Source organism: Notolepis coatsorum, assembly GCF_963971535.1.
Source record: "Notolepis coatsorum genome assembly, chromosome: 19".
Taxonomy (NCBI): domain Eukaryota; kingdom Metazoa; phylum Chordata; class Actinopteri; order Aulopiformes; family Paralepididae; genus Notolepis; species Notolepis coatsorum.
In genome coordinates, this window is record NC_140183.1 from 8,384,736 (window position 1) to 8,396,144 (window position 11,409).

Below are 11,409 nucleotides of genomic sequence, written 5' to 3' on the forward strand. Positions count from 1 at the left end.
CCAGAGGATAATTGCAGAGGACACACATCATGATCCGTGGTAGTTTCACCCGTAGCGTGAGGGAGACCTGTTGCTGGTTTCATTTCCAGTGTCCGACTCCGACGGTACTTCTTCACCTTGCGCCGCAGCAGGTAAGGAGCCGGTGGGGGAGGGGTGTCAGGCGTCAGGCCTGGCTCTCCCGAGGACAGCAAGTTCTGCACCTGCAAACTACCTGGCGCCATGCTTCTATCGCCATGCTCTAAGACAAACTCTAACCTTAACCAACTTCGAAAGAGTGCCTAAGCTTAACCGTCGAAAGAAAGGGCAGGCGTTCTATTATTATTATTATGCTAAGTCTAAGACAAACTCTAACCTTAACCAACTTGTCTCCACACTTGTGTTTATAAGTAGTGCTCATGCTTAGGCAGTGGCAGTGCTCTGTTGAATGACGAGTGCTTGATGATGACGTTGGTTTACGTGATGACGATTTTACCCAAAATACATTTGGATTCACTTTTTTTTTTTATATATATATGTTTTAATGTTAAATGTGAGTGTGAAAATAGCAGCACAAGTTCAACTCATATTATAGGCTATGCTTTATTATACCTAATATGACCACAAACGTCAGTGCACAGTGGTGGGGCCCGCCGGGATATCTCGGGGGCGGAGCTTGCTGCCTCGGCGACGGGCCCGGGCCCCCCATTGGGTCTCGACCGTCGTGGGCCCGGGGAGCCCCGCCCCTACAGCCCCCCCTGAAGCTCCGCCCCTGGCCCTGTTTCTATCCTTACCTCCATCTCGAAAGTCATGGAAAAAATTGTATACGAACAGGTCGAAAAATACCTTGCGGAAAAAAATCTAATCTACGAATTCCAATCTGGCTTCAGAACATCCCACTCCACTGACACATGCCTTCTCTATTTAAACGACCACATCAAACAAGAGGTGGACGCGGGCAAATACTGCGGCATGGTCATGCTGGACCTACAAAAGGCCTTCGACACTGTCAATCACACCATTCTGAGTGACAAGCTAAAAGCAATTGGTTTTGATAGTCTATCAGTGAGCTGGATGCAATCCTACCTGGAGGGGAGAGAGCAGATGGTGGAGGTAAACGGTACCCTACCCCCCCCCCCCCCCCCCTCACAGTGAGCTGTGGTGTTCCACAAGGAAGCATACTAGGTCCGCTACTGTTCCTAATTTATGCAAATGACATGTCGTCAGCTTGTGACTGCAACTTGTTCCTGTTTGCGGACGACTCAGCCCTGCTGGTCTCTGACAAGAACAAGCTGCAGGATGAAAAAACACTAGGCAAAATCTGCATATGGCTCGCTGATAACAAACTATCATCATCATCATCATGGGCAAAACAGAGTCCATTCTCTTCGGTTCAAATAACAAACTCAGCAAGACCGACGGCTTCTCAGTTACAGATGGGGAAAATATTGTCACAAGGAAAGACGAAATTACCTACCTGGGTTCAGGGAACAAAATAAGTACCAGCCAACCGCCAATGGCTGGTAAAAAATCTGCCTGGCTGGTAGTTTTTAAAATCTACCAGCCAAATGGCTGGTAAGTCAAAAAGTTAAGTTTGTTCCCTGAGAGCAGAGCTACACAGCAGTGCGCCTATTTTGCGAGCCGAAATAAGTCTGTGGTTTTTTCTTCTTCTCACAACGGGTCAAATGCATCTAACATGCATTGCATCGTCGCCATTCCTTTATGCCCACATCGCCCGAAATGAACGTTATGTTAGCGTAAGCTAACAAGCTAATCCTGATCAGCGGCAGAGCCGTAGAGAACAGCAGACAGTGTGGACTGGGGAAAGGGAAATGGGGGGGGGGGGCACTCTCCCTTTCTGTGTGTGCGTGCGTTTGGAAAGACGATGAAGTCACTAGTCAGGACTCAGGAGAGGAGTATATTGTAGTAAACTGAGGATTACTGAGGATGCACAGATAATGTTGATATTCAAATATAAAAAGGTTTCGAGAGGAGTGGAAGTTTGAAGACAGACTAGACTACAATATGATGCGGGGGTGGTGAGTTGAAACAGTGTGTGTGTCCCCGACCCCACTTCTATGTTTCAATAAATTATTTGCATTTAAAACTATTAACGCTGACTCATTCCTTCAGTCCACTCAAAATTATGCTAATATTCCTTATGTTGTTTATGATATTAATTGAAAATAGCATATGAGAGTATTATATAGTAATAATAACATGGCGATATACTAAAAAGCTATTTTAAATTTTTGGCTGGTAAAAAATCTGCCTGGCTGGTAGTTTTTAAAATCTACCAGCCAAATGGCTGGTAAGTCAAAAAGTTCATTTTGTTCCCTGCCTGGGTTCCATCCTAGAGGCTAATCTTTCCTGTGACAAAATGGCATCCAAAGTAATAAAAAAAGTCAACCAACGAACTAGATTCTTGTACCGGTTCTCCTCTCTGGTAAACAAGAATACCCTGAAGACTCTGGCAGGAGCACTCATTCAAGGGTACTACGACTATGCTTGCACCTCATGGTACCAAAGCACCTCAAAGGCGCTAAAAACAAGATTACAAACATCACAAAACAAACTGGTCAGACTACTACTTGACCTCACCCTAGGGCTGGGCGATATATTGAGTATACTCGATGTATCGCGGCTTGTTCTACGTGAGATATAGTAAATTACTATATCGTGAACATCGAGTATATGTTGTCACGTCGCGGCTGATATGAGACTTGCTTTAGTGCAGAGCGTTCCTCTCATTTCATTATAGACAGACCAGCGCGGACCTTAAATGACATGCAATTGTAATTTCATTACACAGACCAGCGCGGACCTTCAATGACATGCAATGGGCTAATGTTAGCTGCTAAATTAAACCATAATAGGCTAAGCTAACTAGCGCTAGCTCTTAGCTGCTAGCGTTAGCTCAAAGCGGACTCCACGACACTAGTTCCATTAGTGAGAAAATGGGGTGGGTTATATTGACGACGCTTGACAACAGAGGTTTAAAGATAACTTCATATTTATTGGTTATTCGTTTCTTGCATCCAGTTTCAATCTCTGTGTGTTCAACTTCCTGTGTTTACATTCGAGTGTGACATCATCGCCTACGGCAGCTTATACTCTCTCTCTCTCTCTCTCTCTCTCTCTGGATAGTTGATGATATAAACATTTCATTATCTGAAATATTCTAAAATCATTAAGTCTGCTATAAGCCATTATCCCTTTGTAAGGCTTTGTGTGTGATTATTATTTTCTCACAGTAGTGTGTATATATATATATATTAGGGATGCCCCGATCACGTTTTTTGCCACCGATACCGATCACCGATCGTCGTGAGCCATATCGGCCGATAACGATCCGATACCGATAGTTTTTTTTTTTTTTTTAAACTTTGGCCATTCCGCTGGCTCTTTTTTGCGTTTATCGCATTTTCTCTGGTCAAGAATGACCGACAGAAACAGGTTGAATGGGGGTACAGATGGGGGGAAGACACTCTGAGAAAGGCACGGCTGCAGTCCGGGAATCGAACTCGCTAAACCCCAGATCCGTGACGAGCACGGTTGTCCCCGGCGCCGAAATAGCGCTCGAGGTACGCGGTGAGCTACTGGAGCTCCCGATACCGATCGTTTTTGATTAAAAAGAAATTAAAAATTATTTTATATAAATTTTTTTTTTTTTTTTATAAAATATATATATTATATAATTAGACTTGTACTTGTATTATCTGCGAGACATCGCCACCACGCAACAAGTCAAAATGCTCGCTATCTGCAAACAGCTCCACTGTCTGTGTGTACTCTAGTAGCCTCCAGCTCCAAAAAGGATTCTCCTGTGCTGCAGCTGGACCCTATTGGTAACGTTACTGTGCTTTGGTCATATCACATTCAGCAAGCACTCAGCTCGAATACGCATTGAATCAATGTTATAAGACATTGATATCAGGAGCTATCTGTAGCTACTGCTAGCCGGCTAGATGACGTTAAGATAGGGCTGGGCGATATGGCCTAAATATGATATCACAATATTTTCTGACCTTTCGGCGATACACGATACGCATCACGATGTTTTTCTTTTTTTCCCCAAAATTCATTATGAGGCTTACCAAGACAGTATTTGAGTTTGCAAGCTAACATTAAAGACAAAATAAAATACCCATGCATTTAGCATTTTTATATTATATATTAGATTTAGATTATTGGATTATTAGATTATATATTGCATATATTTAGCAATGAGATATTATATGATTTAGATATGAAATATGATGAATTGAAAATGGGGGACCCTGATGTAAACAAGACGAAAGTCTTTCTCTGGTCTGCATCCTCCAGTCCGCTGTTGACTGTTGTTGTATTGAGCTGTACTGTATTGTACCCATGCTGCAATCTGTTAATAACGTTCTCATTCATTCAGTCGGCAAACAGAATCATTTTGATTGACAGTCGCGTCTGCCAATTACGTCACATCGCTTGCACCCGCCCTGCTGTTCTTAGCACCAATCGGCAAGCGCGTATTCATTTTTTACTTCCGCCATTGGAGAGCTCAATGACAATAACAATGGCAGCGGTAGCTCGCTGCGGCCGACGTTTAGCTTTTAGCTCCGCAGAAGGACTAAACGACTGGAGGCATAATGATTTTACTGCAACGGATGTTATAATAAAAGCCTTTCCATTAGCGCTGCAACTAATGACTAATTTGGTAGTCGACTAATCTGCCGATTATTTTTTCGATTAGTCGACTAATCGAAAACCAATGTAAACAACAACAAAAAAAAATAAAAAAAAAATTTCTTTTTAAATTACCTATCTTTGTGAAAGTGGCTTCTCAGCTCTGGTCCAGCTGAAGACAGAGCAGAGGAACAGATTGGACATTGAGCATGACCTCAGAGTTGCTTGTCTACCATCACCCCAGACTTTGAGACTCTTGTCAGGACCAAACAACAACATCATAACATGATGATCCCATAGCAAATTAAAATAATGACTCATGAAACATTTGAATTTGGATCTTTAAGCCACTTTAAATGAAAATGTATTTGAAGAACAATACAGCAATCACTCATAACAAGATAAATAAATTAAATAATACAAATTAAAGTGGAAGTGTACTTTAAATAACTTTTGTTTGCTGTGTGTGAGAGGAGTCCGTGTGTGTGTGTATGTGTGTGTGTCTTACTCTGATCGCTGTGTGAGTGAGAGGAGTGTGTGTACTGTGTAATTTGTGTGTGTGTCTTACTCTGATCGCTGTGTGAGTGAGAGGTGTGTACTGTGTAATTTGTGTATGTGTGTGTGTCTTACTGTGATCGCTGTGTGTGAGTGAGAGGAGTGTGAATGTGTGTGTGTCTTACTCTGATCGCTGTGTGTGAGTGAGAGGAGTGTGAATGTGTGTGTGTCTTACTCTGATCGCTGTGTGTGAGAGAGAGGAGTGTGAATGTGTGTGTGTCTTACTCTGATCGCTGTGTGTGAGTGAGAGGAGTGTGTATGTGTGTGTGTCTTACTCTGATCGCTGTGTGTGAGTGAGAGGAGTGTGTATGTGTGTGTCTTACTCTGATCGCTGTGTGTGAGTGAGAGGAGTGCGTGTGTAATGTATTAGGGGTGGGACAATACATCGATCCAGATCGATATATCGATCTATTATCAATAATCAAATAGGATCGACGCAACATAAAAAGATCGATTCATATTGCGATACTCTTATTTTGAAAATCCCCGCGAGTCATATCCGCCGGCGCCCAGTATTGTGAAACTCCGTGTATACATTACAGCAGTGTTTGCGTCTGCTCTAAAGCACTACAGAGCGTCTATTTTGCGAGCCGATATAAGTCTGTGCAGTTTTTCCCCGCAACGGGTCAAATGCATATAACAGGCGTTGCATCGTCGCCATTCCTTTATGCCAACGTCGCGTTAAATATCTAAATGAACGTCGCGTTGGCTGCTTAAAAGCTAAGCAGCTAACCGTGAGAGAGAACAGGAGAGTGAAGAGGGGACTTGGAAGGAGGAGGGGTGGGGGCTGTGGGGGACTGTGTGTGTGTGTGTGTGTGTGTGTGTGTGTGTGTGTGTGTGTGTGTGTGTGTGTGTGTGTCTGTGTGTGTGTTAAAGCTCAATATATAAAAACAAAAGTGAACAGGAGGTCTATTTGTATTAAAAACAATAGATTGTTTTTCATTTAAATGTCTGGAAGAGCTCAAAAATAAATACATCAATTGATATTTCCGTAGCCTTTTTTTAGTTGATCTAAATGTGACTGATTGTGTTAAATGGGCACATAATATCGCCTCATATCGATCGCAGGCACCTGAATTGAATCGTATCGTATCGTGGCAGACTTTGTGATATCGGCAAATATCGTATCGTTGTCCAAAGAATCGATATCGTATCGTATCGTGATGCAACTGATGATTCCCACCCCTATAATGTATTGTGTGTCTAGTCTGATCATCATCTCCTGCAGGGGAACAATGTTTTCAATGTCCAAAATTTGCTATGGGATCATCATGTTATGATGTTGTCTGGAACCCTGAGAAGCCACTCTCACAAAGATAGGTAGTGCAAAAAAAAAAAAAAAAAAAAAATGTATGACTAATCGACGCAACAATTTCTCGTCGACGATTTTTTTATAATCGACATCGTCGATTATGTCGACTAATCGTTGCAGCCCTACTTTCCATACATCTGTCTGATTGAAAACTTTATTAACAGACCGCAGAATGGGCACAACTGAGTCAGCACGGGCTGAGATATGAACGACTAATGCTTGCTATATCTAGGTCGACCTCGGTCGTTGCTATGTAAATACGCTGATGTTATTGAAAGTGTAACTATATAACGTTAATGCCACAAAACGAATGCCTTTGTTATCATAAGTAGTAACTTTTGATGCAGTAGTGTGTGTGTGGTGCGGCGCTGTTCAAAAGTGTCAACGTGTGGACCAGATTGACGCGACACAAGCCTCTTGGGCAAAACATCACGATATCCACGATACGTTTAAAAAGTGTATCGTTAATGAACTGTACCCGATATTTATATAATATCGTCATATCGCCCAGCCCTACGTTAAGACAGAACTTTTTAGTTCAATGGGACATTTCGTTTTGAACAGTGAACTAACGTCAGCTAACGCAAGCTAACGGAGGTATCAACATGGACTACTAGACTTGCTGGAGCATTTGTTGATATCAGGAGCTATCAGTAGCTAGCCGGCTAAACACCGTTAGACAATACCTACTAAAAGTGAATAGTTGACTGGGTAATTTTGTTTAAACAGTAACGATAGCTAGGTAGCTAACGTTAGCTCAGGTCGAATGCACTATAGACTCGAGCAGAGGAGCCGCCTCTCAGTCCTCTGTGTTTACAAACTGTACACGGGTGCGGGCGGGGCAAGGGAGCAGCGGCAGTTTGCAGGTCCTGTGTGTCTGAGACAGACAGCGAGTGAGATCTCCGCTTGATCGGTTTCCGCGATCGGCGAATATGACTCATTATCGGAATTCGCCGATTGCATATTTATACTGATTATCGGCCGATAACGATCGGTGGCCGATTGATCGGGGCATCCCTAATATATATATATATGTGTGTGTGTTTGGCTAAAGTGGATAGAAAACACAGTACTGTGCAAAAGTCTTAGGCACCCAATAGTTTTTATATAAATTGTCTTAGATGTAAATAAATTTTTTTATTAGTGTGTCAGTAGACTACTCTTAGTACATTTTCATTTAATTATTTTTTTAAAGCATCTTCATGGTTTAATAATGGAAACATATTTTGAAGGGACTTATTATAATCATCATATTGGCATGACTGTATGCATCAAAGGGTTAAATCAAGCATTTTTAAGTGCTTTAGAGGAAATGTCAAAATATCGCGATATATATCGTGTATCGTGATATGACCAAAAAATATCACGATATCATTTAGAGGCCATATCGCCCAGCCCTACCTCACCCCCAGAACCCACCTCACCCCTGCCCACTTTTTTTTTTTTTTTTTACTCTTTTTGTATCACAAACAGTACTGTATTTGTAAATCTGGTATGTCATAAATGTATAGATGTAGCAGTACTGTCTATCTGTATGATGTGTGTCATATTATGTTATGATGAATTGAAAATGGGGGACCCTGATGTAAACAAGACGAAAGTCTTTCTCTGGTCTGCATTCCCTTAACAATTGTGTGTATTGAGCTGTACTGTATTGTACCAATTCTGCAATCTGTTAATAAAATGTTCAATCAATCAATAAGTCACCGCCAGAACCAACCGATCACACTTGTCAACAGAGCCCCCCCCCCCTGCTCTAACCTAGGATAGTTATACTGACCAGAGACAGAAGTGTTTCTATGTACTGACCACAGACATTAGTGTTAATTTACGTATCGTGAATGAATGAATGAATGAATGAATGAATGAATGAAAACTTTATTTAACAGATTGCAGAATGGTTACAATATAGTACGGCTCAATACACACAATTGTTAAGGGGATGCAGACCCAGATAAAGACGTTTGTCTTGTTTACATCAGGGTCCCCCATTTTCAATTCATAGTGACATTTATGGCATAGGGACATACAGGTATTTAGTACTGTTACATTTGTGACATATATATGCAAATATACAGTACTGTTGTTACCCATAGATCCTGACAGAGAATATACATATGATGGGGAGGACTGTACATTATGAGGGGGTGGGAGGTGGGGAGTCGTGACTCACTTTATCAATTTTGATTGGAAGCTGGAATCAAAGTGCTTGAATATCCAGAGATTTAACGTAAGCTTCGTAACAAATACCTGTGTCGAGCTAGCGACAACAACTTTCGGTCAGAATCTTTCCAAATAAAAGCTGTAACATATGCGTCTTTTCAGCTTTTATACCATCACTTGTAAACGGTGTAAGACATGTTAAAACACAGCCTACCTGGAAGAATCCAGTTTCATAAAACAGAAGCGATGGTAAAGGAGTGTAGGTACAAAAAAATCACGCGGCTAGGATCCTCGAGGAGGAATAATGACGCACATCCGTATGTGATAATGCGCATGCGTGCCGAACGTCAAAACGTCAGACGTTCAATACGGGATATCTGCAGAGCCGCAAGCCCAACGTCTGGGCGGGGCTTCGGGGCCTGTACTTGGTTTGAGGCGGCCTTCGGGGCATGTAGTCGCGTCGGTTTTACTGTGCGTGGGCGGGGCGTCGGGGCCTGTACCTTGTTTTGTTGGGCGGGGCTGATTGATTGAAAAGTTTATTAACAGATTGCAGAATGGGTACATTACAGTACAGCTCAATACATACAATTGTTAAGGGGATGCAGACCAGAGAAAGACTTTCGTCTTGTTTACATCAGGGTCCCCCATTTTCAATTCATCATAATATATAACATATATATGGTTTGATTCAGTTTTAGTAGAATGTGAAAGACATGAATGATATGACATACTATAAAATCAGTTTATTTACAGTGCAATGAAATAGTTCTGGATTACTGTACAGTTCAAAGTAATGTTTACCTCTGTTGGTATCCAGTTTAAAACCTGAGTCTTCCCTCTTGTCTGACACCCACTCTTAATGGTTTATATGGTATATATCAGTAAACACAATGGGTTTGATAAGCGATTGTTTTGATAATCAACCATGTGAGAAATTACTGTATATCAAGTGCAATGCTGCATATTTCCATCTCTAGATTCCACATACTAAAATACTGCCAACAATGTAGAATGCATTACAGTTACCAGGAATGGAAAGATCGTCTACATAACTTCAACGACATTGATCTACCCTTGTGCCTTTACTTTAGGAATGTTACAGGTTAGAAACTGGCTGACAACTTATTAAATGTACATGGAAATTTGAGGCTCTTATAGATTGAAACTTTATTAACAGATGCAGAATACAATACAGTACGACTCAAGACACAGAACATGAGTAGACAGATGATCTGTTTAATGCTTTCTCTTTTACAAGTCGATTATTCATTTCGATATAGAATATTCGTTGACAGCCCTACAAGTACAATTAGTTATTGCACACTACATCACCCCTGAGTGGAACCTGGAAAGCCAAACTTTCCCCCACTGTACCGAAAACCCGTACCGAACTTCAAAACCGAGGTACGTACCAAACCGTGGTTTTTGTGTACCGTTACACCCCTATTTCCCATTGTTTACTTTGTAAAACCACACACACATGGAGGATGATCTACAGAGTTGATTTATAAAAAATTAAAAATGATATCCTGCTTTCGTGGAAACATGTGCCAAACCTTGTCATACCATTGCCATTGTGTGAATGAATGAATGAATAAATGAAAGAAAGAATGAATGAATGAATGAATTAATTAATGAATGAAAACTTTATTTAACAGATTGCAGAATGGGTACAATACAGTACGGCTCAATACACACAATTGTTAACACTTTAACTGCCGAAAACGCCGGAACTCGTCATTCCCCGCCATGCTCAAGTTGCCGCGGACGCCGGAACTCGTCTTTGATATCAATATTTCAAAAATCTGTGATCGAAATCATATTTCCATTCTGGAGCCTTGACACACAGTTCTGATCTCCTCTCAATCCTCTAGCGGTTCAAGAGCGCCATCTGGTGGCCGATCGGCAGATCGAAACCGGATGTCAACCTTTAACCCGGCAGGACTCACTCCATACGGGGTCCAGGCACTCGCTAATGCTAGCGAGACTCTGTCTTCACACAGTGAACATCGATCGGTGGAAATAACTCGAAATAGATCGGGTATTTCGACATCCTATAATGGAAAAAATTCTGTTCCACGATCATCTGCCAGCGGCGCGAGGAAGCCACGGTAAGATTCAGCGTTATTTTCGAACGTCTTCTATACTAACTGATATGATGAACATATGACCCACATTAGATTAATGGTATAACGCTGCCCACGGAATTATAAACGCCCCCTCGCCCATCCGGTCAACATCAGATGATGTGTAGTAACTTCCAGGAGTACGTCCAGTTGAAATTTATTATCTGGCACAGATCGCTATCAAACTGTATTTCATCATCAATATAATGCATTTGGGGCTATAAATCACGTTCTGGAGAAAGCTGCAGAAAGAGATGAAAACATACTTATACTTTAGACCATATTTTAGTATGAATATGTGAATGAAAAGGTTTAACGTTGCTACACCATGAACAATACATATAGGACATTGAATGGGCCCTAATAATGGCAATCTAGCAATAGAATTTAAAAAGTTATAGCCCTGCAAAGAAGGGGAACTTCTCCATGTTAAATAGAGCTGGCAAGGGATGGTATATCATGAATTTAACCTTAGGCAATCAAAGTGTTAAGGGGATGCAGACCAGAGAAAGGAAAGCAGCAATGGCGCCGATGTCCCAGGCGTCCTCGCGGTCGAAACCCGATTCCTCCAGGGCCAGGAAGTGGTCTTCCGTGATGGTGTCACTGCGACACACG

The 11,409-nt window shown here is 41.7% G+C and overlaps 1 protein-coding gene across 1 annotated transcript in view; it reads right to left on the bottom strand.

The window, feature by feature from the left end:
- Window positions 1–399: 399 nt before the first annotated feature.
- The window catches only part of LOC311245921 (uncharacterized protein), a gene marked incomplete at both ends in the record, with an annotated part of 25,062 nt that continues 14,052 nt past the window's right edge, over window positions 400–11,409 (bottom strand). Inside the window, 2 exons of the mRNA XM_084335945.1 lie at window positions 400–417; window positions 11,298–11,409. The exon at window positions 11,298–11,409 is cut by the window's right edge and continues 68 nt beyond it. Coding sequence (XP_084192071.1) covers window positions 400–417; window positions 11,298–11,409 — 130 coding nt within the window. The remainder of the gene's footprint in view (window positions 418–11,297) is intronic.